This window comes from Heteronotia binoei, chromosome 2 (genome assembly GCF_032191835.1).
Source record: "Heteronotia binoei isolate CCM8104 ecotype False Entrance Well chromosome 2, APGP_CSIRO_Hbin_v1, whole genome shotgun sequence".
Lineage (NCBI taxonomy): Eukaryota > Metazoa > Chordata > Lepidosauria > Squamata > Gekkonidae > Heteronotia > Heteronotia binoei.
Window position 1 is genome coordinate 60,511,716 of NC_083224.1, and position 19,705 is coordinate 60,531,420.

Genomic DNA, 19,705 nt, shown 5'->3' on the forward strand with positions numbered 1-19,705 from the left:
TCAGTGTGTGTTTCTTTTTTAAAAATCCAGACTTTTTTTGCTCTCTTTGCAAATTGCCCAAGATTCTAAAGCTGATCCCCTTTTTTCTCCCCTGCTGGTGAAGAAAAGATGCAATGTGGGCAAAAACCTGTGTGCACTTCTGAGAATAGATGCAGCCTACCCACACTGCATTGTTTTCAAAAGAAGGCACATTTGTTGGGGCATCTGTCTTGCTGAGCTGGGGTTCCAGGGAACACTAGCCTGGTTTCCTAGGCACCAGGTTAATGCATGACCTCTACCACCACAAAATGAAACACTGCCATGGTGAATGTGCTCAGTTTCCAGTGGGTGTGTGCAAAAAAGTTTATAAAATCAACACTCCTTATCTGTTTCAAGTCAGATCTCAATAAGTACTGAATTTAAAAGATTCTAAATACATGAGATGGCTTTTCTTTCTTTGTTATCTGGGAAAATGTCAAGCTTCATGCATATCTCAAGTTTAATTTAGAATTGGCAAGTAGCATCAAGGTTCAGTTGAGCAACTGTGGTCTAGAAGAACTCTGAAGCTTTGACAAACAAAAGAAAGCTGTTGTTAGCTTCCCTTCCGTCTTCTCTGCTCATCTGTATAACTCCTACTAATGTTGGAATTATTTGCCAAGATAACAGATGCCTTTAGAACAACAAGTTTGTTCCTGTCCAAGTTGCTGAAATCACTGAATCAATGTCCATGATATAATAACAGTGGTAAACACTAACTGTAAATCACTTTTCAATTGTGGAACTTACACAGGGTAACGGTGAGCAAATTAGCAGCATTGATGGGATGGCACGTATTGGAGAAGGACCTGTGTATATAAAGCTGAACCCCGTAAGTGCTTCTCAGACCATGCATTAAACAGAAGAATACTATTTTTGCCTATAACTGCCTTACAAGCCATAATTTTAATTTTCTGAAAGCTAGAAAGCACAATTTAAATAAGCATGAATGGACAAAAACCTATTTTTAAAGTTAGAAGTCTATGTCAAGAAGCAGTTGGTACAGAGATCAGTTCCTCCAGAGAAAATGGATGCTTTGGAGGATGGGCTCTATTGCATTGTATCCCACTGAGGTTGCTGGTCTCCCCAGACTCCATTCCTAAATCTTTAGGATTTCCCCAGCCTGAATATGGAACCCCAACTCTCCCATCCCTACCAGTGGCCAGTGGGGACCTGGCAACCCTAGTGGAAAAAATGCCTTCACTTACTATATTTAGGAAGTCTTGACCCAAACAGCATTTGGTGAATTAATTAGCATATTTGGCTGTGAGTTAGTTAGTCCTGTGTGTTGTAATTCTGGAGGAGTTTTTTTGTTTTAATGTTTTTAATTTTATTAACTAGACCATTATTTTATAAACTGGACCATCTTTGCAACTTGCATGCACTTCACCACCTTGAGTACAAGAAGACAGAAATATTTTAAATAAAATTTTAAAACCCCCTCAGCATTAAAACCTTACTGTCTTGTGAAACCTTACTGTCTCTTTGCTGTAGAAGGGGTTTCAAGTGGCAATACAATACAGGCAGAAAGCTTCACTTCATAGAGAGGAGTGACAGACTGCTCCAAGAAATCTGATTGATTAGAATCAGTTCCCCAGAGAAACTGAATGCTGAGGAGAAATTCATACTGAATTCAGCCCTGACTGAGAGCAGTTTAACACAGATTGAGTACCGGGAAAGTTGGCAATAGGAGTGGGTAGTTAGAGAAGACTCCCATTAAGACCAAGAAAACAAGGGAAGATCTTCTAGTGAGAGGATTTCCCTGTCCAGTCAAAATAGGGAGATAGCTCTGAAGAGTGGTGAGATCCCTGCCTTGTGAAACCTTAAGAGTTAGATAAAACTCAAGAAGAATGCTGGTGTGTTTATAGAAGGCGTTTTGGTACAGGATAGAGTGTACCAACCTTCAAGAAACAAAGAGTCAGTGAATGCTCAAAGAAAGTCTACTGGAATGTTTGAGAAATACTGGAACAAAAGCCTCTCATCTTAAAGATCCTAAGTCACTGTGAAAAACTCTCCAGCTTGAAATATATGCACTAAAGTCTGCACTTATTAGTTAGTTACCTCAGAAATGTTACCCCTCATTTCTCCCGACCTTTCTCCTTCTTTTGAATAAAATATTTTGTTCGTTTAGAATTTCAAAATTCCTCAAGTGCCATTTCAGTTGTTAAAGGGGTCTTTCTCTGAGCCAGCAGCAAAATATCATACTGTGACAGGATGGAAAATCCAGAGTTCTTCAGGAAAGAAGAAAACAGATAACTTGGGTGTCTCAGTCACAAAGGGAAAGAAAAACAGAGTGAAAATCTTGCCTCTGAGGGAGGGAAGTGGACAAGAGAATTATAACAATGTATTCTTCTCAAGTCAATGTTAACTTACAAGTCTTTGAGTGATTTCTAGGCATCATCACAAATATTTTAGGGAAGGTATGCTAGAAAGGGTTGGAGAATTGACAAGAGGGCTAGAAAGCCAAGAAGTCAGGAGGCCAACATAGGCACACTGTGAACATGCAGAATTTCACACAAACAAATAGAAGCACATTCAGTTTTAGATCTTTGTGTCAGCAAAGGATTTCCAATCCTATTCATGTGATTAATTATCAAAGGTAACTGTGGTAACCCCAATAAACCTGAGAATAAAGGTAACCCCAATAAACCTGAGAATAAAGGTAACCCCAATAAACCTGAGAAAAAGTATGATTTTCAGTGGCTGTAGATCAGTGGATTTATACTCAAAAATCTCTATTATGGTATGAACGTAATAGTAATAGATCAGCCATTATGAATGGTGGTTTCAATAATTAGCTGAACAGCTAGCAAATTTCACAATTAAAGAAACATGTCTGATTAAGGTCTAATACCAAAAGGTGAAATTGCAGGATTAGTAGAACACATAACTCCTGGCATTTGACTGATTCAACGGCCTCTTCAAAGGCTGTGCAACTACTTTTTGTTACAAGAATCTCAAGAATACACAATTCAGTATAAAGTATCAACATGGACTATATTTTAATTCAATTAAGGTCAGATCCCAGAACTTAAATTTTGGTGAATTCCTTAAAAGACAAATGTTTTATTGGTCAAACATATCACCTAACAATAAAACCTCAGAAGTGTCATTTTACGAGGATTTTTTTTTTTAAAAAGGCACCTTCTGACCCACAAAATTGACCACAAGAGAGATCACAGGGCCCCCTACTCTGCTCAAATACAATTTATATTATGTAAGAAAGAGTTTTACAGCATTTGGAGAGTGATCAAATTCACCTTTACTGTTGTGGGGGCACAATGTTTTAGATGCAATCATTTTGATGAAATTATCCCCCAGTGCCACAGATTCAAAGTCCCACATTTCTCCATGCCAGAGGGAAGAAGATACATGTAGGTTAATAACATTACATGTGAGTCCCCATTCTCCATACTGGAGTATTTTACACAGACTGAACACTAGCCCTTGGCTTCTATGCAGCATTGGCAGTTGAGAAAATGTAATTTGTATTATACCACAATTGCTACTCCTGACCCTTAGAAAATATGCCCTGAAGGCTGGTGGCAACATGTGACTAAGTACATATGAGTCAAAGGCAAGTTCTCCCATCTACCCAGTTCCTGTTTGATTGATCTTGGTCTTTGCTTTATAAAGCAAAGGAGGATAACTGATGTGTGATGAAAAATCTAAGTGAAAAAAGAAAGCACAAAGCCTCCCACAGGAAAAAAGGGCTGCCCGGGAAAATTAAGGGTTTTTAAAATCTTACTAGGATTCAGGAGAGTGTTGTCATCACATCAGGGACATCATGTGGGGGGAGACACTCTGGTTTTGGGGAAAACTCTATGGCTAAATTGGGCTTAAACCCTAGAGTTTGTCCAAAAACCAGAGCATCTCCAATGCAATGATGTCACTTCTGGGTGACATCATCATGTTAGAGATGTCACACAGTGACGTACTGGTTTAGGGAAGGGGTTTCCCCTGCTAGCCAGCTGATCTGTGGCAGAGAGAAGCTCCTAAAACTGGGGATCCCCTGCTGGGATCTAGCAACCTTAGCATGCTCTATCACTGGATGGAGCAGCCCCTGGGACCACTTAAGCCACACAGAGGGCCGAGGTTCTCCGGAGCAGATGCCCATGCTCTCTCTTCCAACTAGAGCAATTGGGTGAGCTCCTGGCCCTAGGGCTGGAGGAGTCTGTGGCTGTGCTGTCTTTGGGAGGCAAAGAGGCGAGGGGAGAATTCCTGCTGCAGTTGGCTCCCAGGCCTTCACTGCAGCCACTGGTGGTGCAGGGAGGGGCGGATAGACAGAGTCCTTCGCACACCCTACTCTTGGATGAAGCTTCTTTTCTGAGTTCTGAAAGGCTTTTTTTCTTTGGAACTACTGTGCTCTGCAGACCACTGTCGAAGATGTCCTGCTCCTAAAGGCAGGGCCAAAGACTGGGGATCTGTGGAAGAAGCCCCTCCCCTCTGGGAATCACAAAGATTGATGCCTGCAGAGAGGAGAACTCCATCCCAGTCACGAAGACTGCCCCACCCCAGGCCACTGGAAAAAAAGCTATTTGTGTCATGCAGCTAAGAACTACAAGGGCACAGAAGAACCCTAGAAAAGCAGTTTGTGAATATGGAGCTCCTCTCATTGTCTGACAAGGAGAAAAGGAGGGGGCAAGGTGTGTGCGCCAGCATCATGCTTACATCACATCTAGTAAAAACTGGAAGTGCCAAGGTGGACACTCTTCCATTTAACTTAAACTTAAACAAGTCTTGCAGTTTTGCCAGGCTTCACCATGACATTTTCTTCTAGAGGTTGCCAGCTGCAGCCTGGAACTGTACATCTGAATCATAAGAAGAAGACTGTGGAGGTATGGCATGCATTTGAAGGGAGAGTGAGCTCCAAGATCTGAACTCCAGACAGATTCCACACAGAAGATAAATAACTCTGGGATACATGGTTGGCATTTCCCCTCTAGACTACAAGAGAGGAGCAAGTTATATAACTTGATTGGCTGAACATATCAAATGTATTCCCAGTCCCTGCTGAGAGGTCAAAGGTAACTTAATCTCAATAAAATGTAGAAAAACTAACAGTATTACATTCTTAGAAAGGGTGCTGCTATAAAACATTTTATTACATGTCATCAGGGCAACATACTCCCCCTGGCAGTAATTCAAAATCCAGAAGAAACCTTTTCCTGTAATCCACCACAGATTGCATTGATGCTGCCTGTGGAAGGATGGATTTCATGCTCTAGAGTACTTTTCAATGTATAAAGTGTTTTAGAATTCTTAGCCCGTTTAATGTATTTGGAAAAAGCTGCTCAAAAGTAATACATTTTTAAAGTAGTTCCTTTTTTCGCAGTAAAACTCTAAACAAAATTTAAAACAATGCAATACTATGATATACAAAAATAGTGTGATAAAACTGGATTACAAAACAGAAATACTAGTATCAGGCAGACTCTAGAAAGTTTCTCACCCCACACACACCAGGTTTCCATTTCAGAAGATACAGCTCCGGACATACCATACTCTTTTCTGAATTTCTCAGTTTTTAAGAGCAGATTTAGGAACCATTAGATGTACAGCATGGAAATGAAAGAAAAAACCCATGCACTGGCATCATTTCCCCCAGTTAAAATGCTCTTGTATGTAACCATAAACAATTTCTGAACTGGGGCATTCAAGTAATTTTTGCTTTTGGACTGCAGCCCCCCTCCCCTTTTGTAAAGGAGACTGGGAAAAGTAGATTACATGTACCCTCTGGGACACAGCTGCTTGGTCTGGGGTTTTCAAAAATACACCACAATGATAATTTTGCAGGAAGACTGGGAGACTGTAAAGGAGACTGGGAAAAGTAGATTACATGCACCCTCTGGGACACAGCTGCCTGGTCTGGGGTTTTCAAAAATACACCACAATGATACTTTTGCAGGATGATAACTGACAATGAACTTGATATCTTGGTGCAGGCCGACTGCTTAGCTTATCTACCTCCTTTGTCCAGCCTGGAAACCGCCATTACAGTTAAACCCAGTTAAATTTTACTCAGTCTTTTTTACTGAATGCTAGTATATTAAAAAAGAACACTCATTACTCACAGTGAATGGGATAGCAAATCTTGCTAATCTTCTTAAGTGTTTTCCATGGCTATAATTCGATCAAACGCCTACACTATGATTCTGCTAGTCTATAAACACCACATACTCTAATTTCAAAACTGAAGCACAGGACAATGCAGAGACTCCATACCAGCAATTATTATACACCGTTACTTCAAACAGTATAGTCTTTAAAAAAACCCCTGGTTATCTTTAAAAACTGGATTAGAGAAAGTCCTTTAAAGAGGAGTTGTGTTGTATGACAGTTCTGATCCATTGAAAGGTCAGCTTCTGCTCAAGGAAAACTAACTTGAGGAATTGTTGGGATGGGATAATATCAGTGAGCTTTGTACTTTGACTGCAAAACCCTAAAATTGTAACCAGCATCCCTAACCATGAACCCACACCTAGCAGCAAGGCAAGGCTATTTTTAAAAACCTGAAAGTGACCACTGTTGTTTCAATTATCCCGCCACACAGGGCACACATAGGATTAAGCTGCAGTATCATATACACACAACTTTCAAACTTTTCTATACAACAGTTACAACATGGAAACAACAATTACAGAAATTCTACATATGGTGGCAACTGTCAAGTTTTAACAAACAAAAATGGCTGTAGAAAAAACAAATTAGCACCACGACGCAGAAAAAAAACCCGAACTCACATTACATTATATTGAGGGCTGGCCCTAAATATTCTAGAACTAGAAGCATAATGTTAAGATGTCACATCTTGTACTACATCTTCAAACTCCTGGCCACATTTTATCAAGTCTCAGAGCCAGCTTCTCTGGCTCATATCCTTCCATTAAACTGAACTAGCATACTCTGAATTCTGGTTTTTAATAGATGACACCCCTCTCTTAAGCACCACAACATCTATAACCAGTGATCATTTTTTTGCTACCACTTCTCTCCCATCTCTGCTTTCATACCTATTATTTTTCAGCCCTCAATTCAGGGAATCATTGGGGCAAAAAAAAAAAAATGCCCGCCAAGTTCAATATATTGCTTAATTTTGAAGTCACTCACAATTCCACAGACCAACCCATAGATTACACTGCATATGTAGCATGAAACAATGTTAATGGAACAAACTAAACCAGGGGATGCAAAAACAAAACAAGCCTTCAGGGTGACTGGTTAATCTGATCTGCAAGGCATTTCCCTCCAAACTCTGGTACGGTAGCCAGAGCAAGAGCAAACCCATTCTTTCTCTCATCTACAAAATTAGGTTTTCTATTTCATCTTGCTGAACCAGCAGTAACAATATGAACATCTGAAAAGCCCAGCTACATGTTGAAAAATACATAAAAACCAGAACAGATTTCAGGATACATGAAATTAATTTCTATCACGACCATCTTCTTCAGATGGTGCAAAGTGATTTCATTTGAGAATCTGAATACATGAGTGATCAAGCCCTGGTTTCTTTGATCTTGTATGTAAAAAATGTTCACATTTACACTGATCTTGAATATAAGAAATATTCAGGCACTGGGTGCCTTGCTTTTTTGAGCTGAAACTGTGCTTCTGTAGCCTAAAAATAAGAAAGCTACAAAATGGGGGAGGGGGGGAGTGTATCATTGAAGGGAGTCTGATTAACTTGTTTACTGTTTTAGCATAACAGGAGCTCTCTAGAGTGTGAGGAACTGATTTAATTGCACAACAATGGATCCTAATAAGCAGCTTAATTGATAGCAAAAGAAAATTGCTTAATTAAGCAATCAACTACACAGAATGTAGTCTGCATATATGGTCTTTTAAATCTCAATCTGGAAAATAGCTTGCAATATCACTTGAGTTGAAAGAAGAAGTCTTCTCAAGTCCCACCCTGACTGCTGCAGGCCCAGCTATCAAAGGCTGGTGGATCAAGTGCATGAGCTTTGAGGTGGTGGTTGAGTAATGCCCAATTATAGTAGTCAAAGCAGAAGATCTGAGTTAGGATATGAGTATGTGAATTAAGTAATGGTAGTATTAATGTGTACTTCTTATTAAGCTCCTTGAGTTTCTGTGATTGATTTGAAGATAATCTTTCAGGTGTTTCATCCAAGTTCAGTTTACGTGTTCTCCATGATGCCAGATGGAGAAAAAAATGTTCTCTAGTGCCTCATGTATCTCCCCAAAGTGACAGCCTTGCTTTACATCAAGTATTGAGAAAATTAAACTTGCAAGTAACAGTGCAATAAAAGAATGGCTAAGTATCACATCAAATGGCCTATGAAGGCTGGATTTCAGAGCTGTTTTTACATTTTGCTACATAGTTTCTTCCAGCCTATGATCCAAAGATACTAAAGTTGCATGATAGAATTACTGAGCACAAAAATACAAAATAATGAATGTACCACTGAAATATGGAGACCACTTGGTTTGACTTCTGCAACTAATATAACAGATTAATTTTTAAAAGCTCCATTAAAAATGGAATGGCAAAAACTACTAGTTTCTCAGTTACAAGCACTCATTATTTGTAGTTTAAAGATAGGAACTGGGCTTAGATACTATGTTAATTCTGCATCCTTTGCTGTATGTTATGCTTGTCAAGGAATAGCTTAAATCTTTTATCAGAATGCACTCATGAAGGGTTACTTCAATCTATTGTTTCCTATCCTCTCACTCAGAATGCTATGGGAATGAGCACAAAAATTATATTTTTTGGAGAAAATCTTCTAACAGTCATGGCTACAAAGAAGAGTCTGATGTACCATAGTGCACCCTAAATGGCCAGAAATGGAAAGAGAAATAATACTTCTGTCAACTCTAAGCTAATTTTCTTCAGGGCTCAACAACAGAAAAAGCAATTCAGGATACTCCCCAATAATCAGGTTGTAAATGTATCTTGGTAATGTGCGCTTACACTGGACTCCTTACATCTGGAAAAATAATGTGGAAACAAATGATACCTATTTGCACCACAGAATGTGTCACAAACCAGACATTTCTGGACATTTAAAATTACTGAAGGCTTTAGCATTCTGCCAGACCTTCGTGGCCAAAAGCAATACCTAAACATACCAGCAATACTGCAGTACATGGCACATGAGAAATACATAGTGGCTTAACAAGCTCATCTGGTTCTGCATCATTTCCATTTCAAAGCCTTAGTAAAACAAAAAACAAAAAAACCCAGCATATGCAGTTCCTGCTCATTGTGAGGAAAAAAGAAAACGTATTTATGATTTACCTATAATCCTTCAAAGAGTAACTGCAGCCAAGATTAGAAAAGTTTGCATATCTATACCATTGAAGTCCTGGGCTACAAAGGACTTCTTTCAGGACTTTTTCACAACACCTTCCAAAGAAAAACAAGTCATACACCAACACTATATTCAGCAAAAGCATATGTAATCTCTGAGCAGAATTGGCCCTAAGCAAGTTGCAATATAGCACAGCAATTAAAAATCTTCTTACTCTGAGTGTCTTTGCAATCGGGGAAGGAGACGACGGGGGAGAATCAGATTGAGACTTTCTGTTTCGAGTAAATTCCTTACTCCTGGTATACAAGGACGACATTGTCCATTCAAGGTGGTGGCAACAGGTCACCTCTCAGTAGCAACAAGATCCAACTCTTCACTTCTGTCTCACTATCTGCAGCTGGGTGGTGCCTTCTAAAGTAAGAAGAAACTAGTTTGACAATTATAGAATTTTAAATGCCGTTCAGAGTTAGACTTCTTAAGGCACCAGACTGCCAATAGAGCTGTCATTGTGTGCTGCATTCCATAGTTCTTTAACCATGACAAGAAATGCCCTGAACAGCTGCAGAGTGCCACAGTGTGCCACTGAAAGATGTGAAACCACTCTCAGGTCTTCCACAGGTTTTCCTTCTAATTAGAGCTTTCATAAAGCAAAGCCAGAATATTTCCAAATAATGGCAGATAGCCAGAAATCCGGTCCTAAAAATGATAAAGCCTGAAGATTATTCGTTTGCCCAGCTAAGTAGAAATTCTTAATCAAGGCAGCATTTTTAAACCACAGTCTTGGCTGATGCAGTCCTTCACTGCTAGAGCAGAGCTGCATCATTCGTATGAAAGTACAAATAAGGAACAAAAGTTGCTTCAGAAAGGGGCAGTCCAGATGAAGCTGTGTTTTGTTCCATCCTCCAAGTTAGGAACGCCTTTGCACACTTCTATCTTCCCTCCCCTCTTGCTATTTTCTGACATTCCACATCCTTACTTGCTCAGTGAGGAATGCTGGAGAGAGGCCAAAGGCATAGATTCACTTTCATCTTGGGATTTGGGCTGCTACTTGTAGGAGAAAGAAAGCCAACAGAAAGCTCAGAAGTGGAGGTCAGAGCAGAATTCAGTAAACTTGCAAGGTCCAAGATCCAGCCATTAGCTTTACTAACATTCCGGAGAAGGCTGTGGAAAAGGTTGCTCATTTAAAAGAGGGTTGCTCCTTTGATGCTCAAGCTATCATTAAGACGACCAAATTAATGAGTGCAAAAGTTAACACTACATCGGAGTCTAATTGTAAGCACCTAAAATGTATTTAATGGGACATGTTGCTACTCAGATAAGAACACGTGGTCAAATCTTAGTTGATTTCTAAATCAGTTCACTCATGCAGAATGTACAACCAATGTTGCTGTAAAAGAATGTTAAATGTTAAGTGCCCTAAAGGCCTCATTCACAGTGGTAGAAATGGATACTAAATAGGTAGAAGTATGACTCCCAGATCACAGTCACACATACACAAGAGGTACAGTTATCTGAACAGTGCTTTGAAGGATGCCCTTCAGGGTTCAAACAGAAGAGCAGTAGGCACCCTGATTTTAACTTCTGACCTCTCCTTGTAGCATGTACTCTCCAAAATACAGCCCACTGAAGCTGGTGGGCCTTTAGAAATTGCATGGTGTGCAACAAACAGAGGCCTTTAACAGGAAAGGGGGAGTAAAGGAAATCTTCCCTTTATGTGAGCAGAAATGCAGCAGCAGCAGAAGAATGGGAATTTTAATGGTCAAACACAGCATAGAAATGCACAATTTCCAAAAGTTCTAAAATTGCAGTTATTGTTCATGAAGCATAGGCTCTTGCTGGAGAAAAAATGCTAGAGGGATGCTGGTCAACAGCTGCAATTCACTGTACCTATTTCCTTTAAAATGTTTAATAGTTGGATCATTGTTAGAACAAGCTCAGTAGAATTTAATTGGTGTAGTTGATGATTACATTAAGTGAGTTTAAACAATTTTTAATTGTGTAAATATCTAGAAATACTAAGCTGGGACTGAACATTTTCAGTCATTTTTATTAAGTTATTTAATTTTATTAAAATTAAAATCTGTGAATAAAAGTAAAGCAGGTAATCAGTAATTAGTTGGCAGAACTAAATTTTAAGAAACCAGAAGAGTAGCTATTATTGGATATACTCATTTCTCCCAATTAAAAGAGAATCAGCTGAAACATGAGAAGGGAAAGGAGGAGCATTAAACTGCTTCCTTGAAAAAAGTCATAATGACATGGGATTGTGGTTATAAGGATAAACAAAGTCACACTATCATCATCACACACATGTGTGCCAACCCTTTGCTACCTGGTTGTTTACTCCAATGTGCGAATGAGAACAACTTCACTGGCGTGGGAAGAATGTGGGCTGAATGTATCAGTACAGGCAACTGTATGTCATGGGAAGGTTGCACAATAGCTCTTCTATATATACAGCTTTCAACTCATCATGGTGGGGCCTTACAAAAGCATGCAAATGTTTTAAATGTCACAAAATGGTGCAAATAACATTCATGAATCCATAACCTAAGTGTCCCTAACCCACTCCCATATGTAAATCAATTTTCAGTTAACCAAAACATTGGTGGAAGGGGAAAAGGTGGAATATTTCAGTTTTTGTAGGGGGAAAAGAAAACTCTATTTAATAATGTAATTGCCTAAGTAAATTCACCATCTGAATAGCACCAACATATTAACTTATTAATATTATTTATTGTTTTTAGAATTTTAATAGTTTTTAATTATCTGTTGGTTTATACTGTTAGTTATAACTCAATGTATGTATTGAATTTTGTTGTTAGCCGCCCTGAGTCTGCTCCGGCGGGGAGGGCGGGATATAAATAAAATGTGACTGACTGACTGAACTTACTAATAATTATCCAACTGAAATAAATTGCCGTGGGTGGTCTTCATAATTACCTGCAAGTCTTTGTGGGATTCAAGACTGACATGTGAATCTGAAATGAATACTGTGGAACCCTTAAGCCTATGAACAATGTATTTTGTGTATGTGCACCTGTACATACAAACACATATAGTCAGGATGTGGCAGTTACTAGCAGGCTAGGATGAGTTTCCCTGGTTGAAACTGGGAACAAATCCTCCCATTCTTTTGTTTCTCCTCTCTCTGTGTCCGCCTTTCTGCTGTTATGGGGAAGCGGGTTCAAGTAAGTGTATACCACTAATGAAGTTGCCAGAAAAACAGACAAGCTGCAGACTCAGCCATAAGATACACACTTTAAGCTGTGGTTACTGCCTGAGCTTTGTGGGAGGTGGCTGGAGCTCTGCCCCTCCTCCAGCAATTGTATCATCACAAGCATGACCTTTCCACCCAAGGCTCAAGAGAGAAACAGGGAGGAAAGATATGGGAAAGGCAGCAAAAGAAATGGAGGGAGTGTGAACTGGGCAAAGGAGAATTAAAAGAAAACTTGAAGGAATAAGGAAGGTATGTAGAAGAAACCAGGGAACAGGGGATGGTGATAGGGAACATGCCGGTGTTTGCTATATCAGAGTATTGTCCTAACCATTTTTAGAAGCTCAGGAGGATGTCACAAACACAAACTCAAAAGCTCTCTTTCCTCTACACTTTTAATATGGGCTTGTGTGTGTGGACATCCAGAAGTCATTGTGACCTCTGGTGACTGATCCCTACTGGGAGCATGGAGAACATTCAGAAAAATAGCTGAATAAAGCCTGCCCCTGCCTCCCACCTCAAGTATTCCCATCTAAGTATTTGCCAGAGTTGACCCTGCTTAGCTTTCAAGTTCTGACAAGATTGGGCTTGCCAGGTCAGGGCTCTCTACTCTACTCTTGTGTAAATCTAATTAAAAGTCGGTTTGCAGACTCTGGCTAACCATAGATAGTGTTATTTACTGCAAATGTAATACCATACTATGGTTAGTAGCAGCTTAGGACAAAAGAAAGGGGGGGCGGGACTTTATACCAATTCAGCTGGTATGTTACAATGCCAACCTGCATGTGTTCTTGTATAGCACTATTTTGCACCTGGAAGATTTGTCCTTTGAAGCAGTGTAACTGAACCAAGTCAACAGCTTCCCATCATTCTTGCACCAACTGCTATATGTTTCCGCAGTACACAGCCTATCAGCTGTATACGACATTAACTTCAACATTGCACAGATCCATAATAAAAGTACCAACACTAATGAATCCCAAGGGAGAATTATCTACTGAACTAATTTCCTCAGTAGCAGTTAAGTACCTTAAAATGGAAGGTAGAGCTGGAAATATATGCTACACCATCTCCCCAAATAACATGAATTTAAAGTCTCTTAAATTTCTGCTTTTTCATCCATGACTGTTTGTGTTTCCAAACCATATCGAACAATTTAAAACAGCCTACCTTGTATCTGGACAACAAAGAAAATGGTACAGCAGCAGGGGGAAAAACCCCTGACATTTAATATCAGCTTAACATTAAAGTGCAGTTAATGATCTCTGAATTCTGCACTTATTTCTGTTTTCCAACATCATGTCAATACACCAAGAACAATGAAGTGATTCATAATCAGCAATGGTTAGACTCTGCTAGAAGCAGCTGTGTGGGGTGTGGATGTGGGTGTAAGAGGAAGGTTCTGCATTTAAAGACAAAGTGCAGCTATAATCCATGGCACAATTTATGACACGTTAAGCCACAAAGAAGCATTCAGTTTTAGGTCACAATGCCTGGTCAATTAAGAACCAGCAAAGTTCTAGCAATTCAAAAAAGGTCTCGTAAAAAATGATTTGACATTGGAACAAAACATCCCAGCTTTTAGGTATACGCTAACAAGGTCTGAACTTGTTGAACCTAAGAGGGAAAGAGATCTTGAGGTCACAGTGGACGGACTCAGTGAAAATGTCACAATGAAAAAGGCAAACTCTATGATGAGGATTATTAGGAAATGGGTTGAAAATAAAACAGCCGATAGTATAATACACTATATAGAACTATTGTGTTGCAGTTGGGGTGCAGTTCTGGTCACTGGATCTCAAAAAGGACATTGCAGAGCTCAAAAAAGTTTAGAAGAGGGCAACTAAGATGATTAAGGGGTTGGAGCACCTTTCCTACGAAGAAAGGCTGAAGAGTTTGAGACTTTCAATTTAAAAAAATAGACAGTTAAGGATGGGGATACAATAGAGATTTATAAAATTATGGACAGGGTAGATAGAACTTTTTCTTGCTCTCCCAAAATACAACTTAGAAGCATCCAATGAAGATGATGGGCCGTAGATTCAGAATGGACAAAAGGAAGGAAATACTTCTCAAGTGATTAAGATATGGAATCTGCAGCCCTGACCTGGGTAGCCCAGGCTAGTCTGATCTCGTCAGATCTTGGAAGCTAAGCAGGGTCAACTCTGGCAAATACCTGGATGGGAGACCTCCTTGGAATACCAGAGGTGGAGGCTGAGGCAGGATTTATTCAGCCACCTCTCTGAACATCCTCCTGACCTGTAATAGGGGTCAGTCATCAGAGGTCACTATGACTTCTAGGTGCACATACACGTTCACATGCATGCACATAAAAATATAGAAGCAACCCCCCCCCCCGCCAAACGGAATTTGCTGCCAGAGAATGTAGCAATGGTCAAAGGCATAGATGACTTTAAAAGGGGATCAAGACGGGTTCATGGAAAATAATACTATCAATGGCTACTAGCCATGTTGATTAAAAGAAAGCCCCATAGTCAGAGATAGTAAACCTCTGAATACCAGTGTCAGGAGGCAACACTGGGGGAAGGGCTCAGTCTCTATGCCCTGTTGTTGACCCTGGCTGGTCACTATATGAGAATAGGATGTTGACTTAGATGGACCGCAGGTTTGATCTCACTAGGCTTTTCTTGTGACTAGAACAGTTTCCCCACCAATCCAAAGTTTCTTAAAAGTTATAAGGTCACCCATCATCCACTAAACAGTTCTCTTTTGTTAAGAAATCTTGCTGTTCTACCCATTCAGCTGCTGCATATTTCACTGATTCCCCCCACCCCTTTCCTGTGCTTCGCTAGCATCACAATTCTACATCCCTCCAAATCCTGTCCTTTCCCCTTCCCCAACCATTGTGCCTTAAATTAACTGGGCCCTCACTAACTTTCTTAATTATGAATAGACCTTCCTCATTCCTTTTAGTGACCCCCAACTAGGTGACCACATACTTCCAGAAACTTTGAACTTGTAATTACATGGCTATTAACAATACAGCATTAAAAGTTAGTTCTATCCAAACTCTGAGGAAGGCACTATCCCCAGCATGAGAAACTCTGTATTAGGGTCAGCCAGACCTGCTTAATGTAAAAGCCACAAGAGAAGGGAGGGAGGGAGGGGAAAGAAAGCACCTTTAACTTTAAATGCATTTTCTAAGGTGCCAGCTGGCTTGGCTTGGCAAAAAATCCAAGTGTGCTTAGAGAGCACACAAAAGCTTACATTTTGAATAAAACTTGGTTGGTCTTAAGGGTGCCACTTGACTCCAGCTTTGTTGGCTTGGAGAAGTGATTTAAAGAGATGACTTTACCATGTTGGCCAGTGGGGGTTTCAAGAGCTACACGTGGCTCCTGAGCTGCAGTTTAGCCACCCTTGCTCTATATTAATCCAGTGTGAATGTAATGGCGGGGGGGGGGGGGGGAGAGAACCAACACCTCACTTTAAATACAATATTAATTTAGATATACAGCTTTGAAAGGTGTTCTCTTCATTTTTTATAGCCATACTATGGCTATTCCACTGCCTAACCACCATTCCATCTATCTTTGGAAGAATAAGAGAGTAATCATGTCTACTCAGAAGTAATTTTATTCAATGGGGCTTACTCCCAGAAAGTGTTCTTAGAATTTAGAATGTTCTTAGAATTCTCTGAGATGAGGAGGCATGTGAAGAGGAAACTGAAAGGAAAGGTAAATACAGTCAAAACCCTTGGGGAAGCTTGGTGGCTATTTAAAACTACAATCCTAGAAGCTCAGATAAAATGTATACCACAAGTTAGGAAAGGCACAAACAGGTATAAGAAAAGGCCTGCATGGTTAACAAACAAAGTAATGGAAGCTGTAAAAGGTAAGAAGGACTCCTTTAATCGGTGGAAAGCTATTCCAAGTGAGATTAATAAAAGGGAACACAGGCTGTGGCAAATCAAATGCAAGACTGTGATCAGGCAGGCAAAAAGGGACTATGAGGAGCATATTGCAAAAAACATAAAGACCAACAATAAAAATTTCTTCAAATATATCAGAAGCAGGAAACCAGCCAGGGAGGCAGTGGGGCCACTGGATGACCAAGGGGTAAAAGGATTACTGAAGGAGGATAGGGAAATGGCTGAGAAGCTGAATGCATTTTTTGCCTCCGTCTTCACTGTGGAAGACAAGAAGTGTTTGCCCGCTCCAGAACCACTAATTTTGGAAGGGCTGTTGAAAGACCTAAGTCAGATTGAGGTGACAAGAGAGGAGGTCCTACAACTGATAGATGAATTAAAAACTAATAAGTCACAAGGTCCGGATGGCATACATCCAAGAGTTCTGAAAGAACTCAAAGTTGAACTTGTGAATCTCCTGACAAAAATATGTAATCTTTCATTGAAATCTGCCTCCGTTCCTGAGGACTGGAAGGTAGCAAATGTCACCCCCATCTTTAAAAAGGGTTCCAGAAGAGATCCGGGAAATTACAGGCCAGTCAGTCTGACTTCAAGTTGGTAGAAACCATTATCAAGGACATAATGAGTAGGCACATTGATGAACATGGGTTATTGAGGAAGATTCAGCATGGGTTCTGTAAGGGAAGATCTTGCCTCACTAACCTGTTGCATTTCTTTGAGAGGGTGAACAAACATGTGGACAAAGGAGACCCAATAGATGTTGTTTACCTTGACTTCCAGAAAGCTTTTGATAAAGTTCCTCATCAAAGGCTCCTTAGAAAGCTCAAGAGTCATGGAGTAAAAGGACAGGTCCTCTTGTGGATCAAAAACTGGCTAATTAATAGGAAGCAGAGTGAGTATAAATGGACAGTCATCACAGTGGAGGACGGTAAGCAATGAGGTGCCGCAGGGTCCGGTACTGGGTCCCATGCTTTTTAACTTGTTCATAAATGATTTGGAGTTGGGAGTGAGCAGTGAAGTGGCCAAGTTTGCAGATGACACTAAATTATTCAGGGTGGTGAGAACCAGAGAGGATTGTGAGGAACTCTAAAGGGATCTGTTGAGGCTGGGTGAGTGGGCGTCAACGTGGCAGATGAGGTTCAGGCCAAGTGCAAAGTAATACACATTGGGGCCAAGAGTCCCAGCTACAAATACAAGTTGATGGGTTGTGAACTGGCAGAGACTGACCAAGAGAGAGATCTTGGGGTCATGGTAGGTAACTCACTGAAAATGTCAAGACAGTGTGCCATTGCAATAAAAAAAGCCAACGCCATGCTGGGAATTATTAGGAAGGAAATTGAAAACAAATCAGCCAGTATCAGCCCCTGTATAAATCGATGATGCGGTCACATTTGGAATACCGTGTGCAATTCTGGTCACTGCACCTCAAAAAGGATATTATAGCATTGGAAAAAGTCCAGAAAAGGGCAACTAGAATGATTAAAGGGTTGGAGCACTTTCCCTATGAAGAAAGGTTAAAACGCTTGGGGCTCTTTAGCTTGGAGAAACGTCGACTGCGGGGTGAAATGATAGAGGTTTACAAGATAATGCATGGGATAGAGAAAGTAGAGAAAGAAGTACTTTTCTCCCTTTCTCACAATACAAGAACTCGTGGGCATTCAATGAAATTGCTGAGCAGTCAGGTTATAACGGATAAAAGGAAGTACTTCTTTACCCAAAGGGTGATTAACATGTGGATTTGGCCATTGTGTGACACAGAGTGTTGGACTGGATGGGCCATTGGCCTGATCCAACATGGCTTCTCTTATGTTCTTAATATCACTGTCTCTTGCCTTGTCTTTATATATAATCATTCCTCTCCTACTTTTTTATATCTTTACAAAAACATCATTAGTCTCAAAAATGCTTTATTTAATCTACATTTCCCAGGCGGCTGACCTATTTTTCTGGGATGAACTTTGTAACTCTTCTAAGGATTCCCTACAGTGGGAGTCCCATCATCTTTCATCTATTAATTATGATCTCCTTGTAAGGAAACTCAAATGTGCCTGTTTTATTGCCATATTCCTCTACCTTTTGGCCAGATTGTATTCTTTGTTTCAGAGGTTTAGACCACAGATATTTCTTCCTACCTCTGCTAAAATCACCATAGAGAGTTATGTTTAAGCCAAGACACATCTCAGTGAGAAGTGCTAAACCTCTATTTCAGGAGTCCCAAACGTGTTGCCAGTGAGCATCATGGCACCCACTAAGGGTTTTTAGGAAATGGGTAGGACAAGTGGGGCACCTGCTTAGCAGACATTCTGACTGGCCACCACAGATCTGACTGGCTGGACAGATTAAACTAATGTCATTTTAGTGGCAGTTGCCAACACAGTGTTGGTTTATTTTGTCTCATTCTTTTCCAGTGTGTTTTTCAAAACTATCCCTATTCTCCCCTGCACTTAGTTTTTTTTCTGTTTGGTTGGCTCTGCCTCCTGTGGCAGCCATGTTGTGACTGACTTTGCCTTCTGAGGTAGCCATTTTGTGGCTCCTGAAGCAGCCATTTTGTGACCATGAGGAGCATATTGGGTCAAAATCCCAAGGGTGACCTCAGGCTCAAAATGGTTGGAGACCCTTGCTATATGTACATCCTTTCTTCTCCAATTTTACTATATTATAAATTTTATTTTCTTGCTTTTCTTTCACCATATGCCTGCCATTTCTCTGTCTACGTTTAAGATCTTTATCTGGAATTTATAAATACAGAGCATAGCATGCCTAAATCCTGGAGCACGATGGCTTTTTACGGTTTTAAAATGGGTACTTAAGATTACAATACAGCTCATCACAGTAAGAAAAGTTTTAAAAAGCTGGACTGCTGTATTAGAAATTGTTTAAAGTCAATATAAAGAGAGTCTTGCTGCTAGCTTTTAAATAATAATTTCACTGGTACAAGTGATTCTTGAAAGTAATCAAGTACTAGATATTTTGATTTGCATAAATGCTATCAGTTCTTATACTTTATTTTAAAATTAGAAAAATCTTCAAAATAACCTGAGTTGACTTTAAAAAGGTAAATGTAGTCCCCTGTGCAAGCACCAGTCATTTTTGACTCTGGGGTGACGTTGCTGTCACAATGTTTTCATGGCAGACTTTTTACGGGGTGGTTTGCAATTGCCTTCCCCAGTCATCTACACTTTCCCCCCAGCAAGCTGGGTACTCATTTGACCGACCTCGGAAGGATGGAAGGCTGAGTCAACCCGGAGCTGGCTACCTGAACCAGCTTCCGCTGGGATCGAACTCAAGTCGTGAGCAGAGGGCTCCGACTGC

General features: G+C 40.2%; 1 protein-coding gene across 16 annotated transcripts in view; it reads right to left on the reverse strand.

Annotated features, from left to right (window-relative positions):
- The window catches only part of PPP1R12B (protein phosphatase 1 regulatory subunit 12B), a 158,774-nt gene that overhangs the window by 39,249 nt on the left and 99,820 nt on the right, over positions 1 to 19,705 (reverse strand). The window contains exon 1 of one of the 16 annotated variants that reach the window (XM_060231152.1): positions 9,505 to 10,158. The exons of 14 other annotated variants lie outside the window; for them this stretch is intronic. In XM_060231152.1, the coding sequence (XP_060087135.1) occupies positions 9,505 to 9,606 (102 nt within the window). In that variant the 5' untranslated portion in view covers positions 9,607 to 10,158. Of the gene's footprint in view, positions 1 to 9,504; positions 10,159 to 19,705 lie in introns of those variants that run through there. One more of the 16 variants, XM_060231151.1, reaches the window with a different exon arrangement.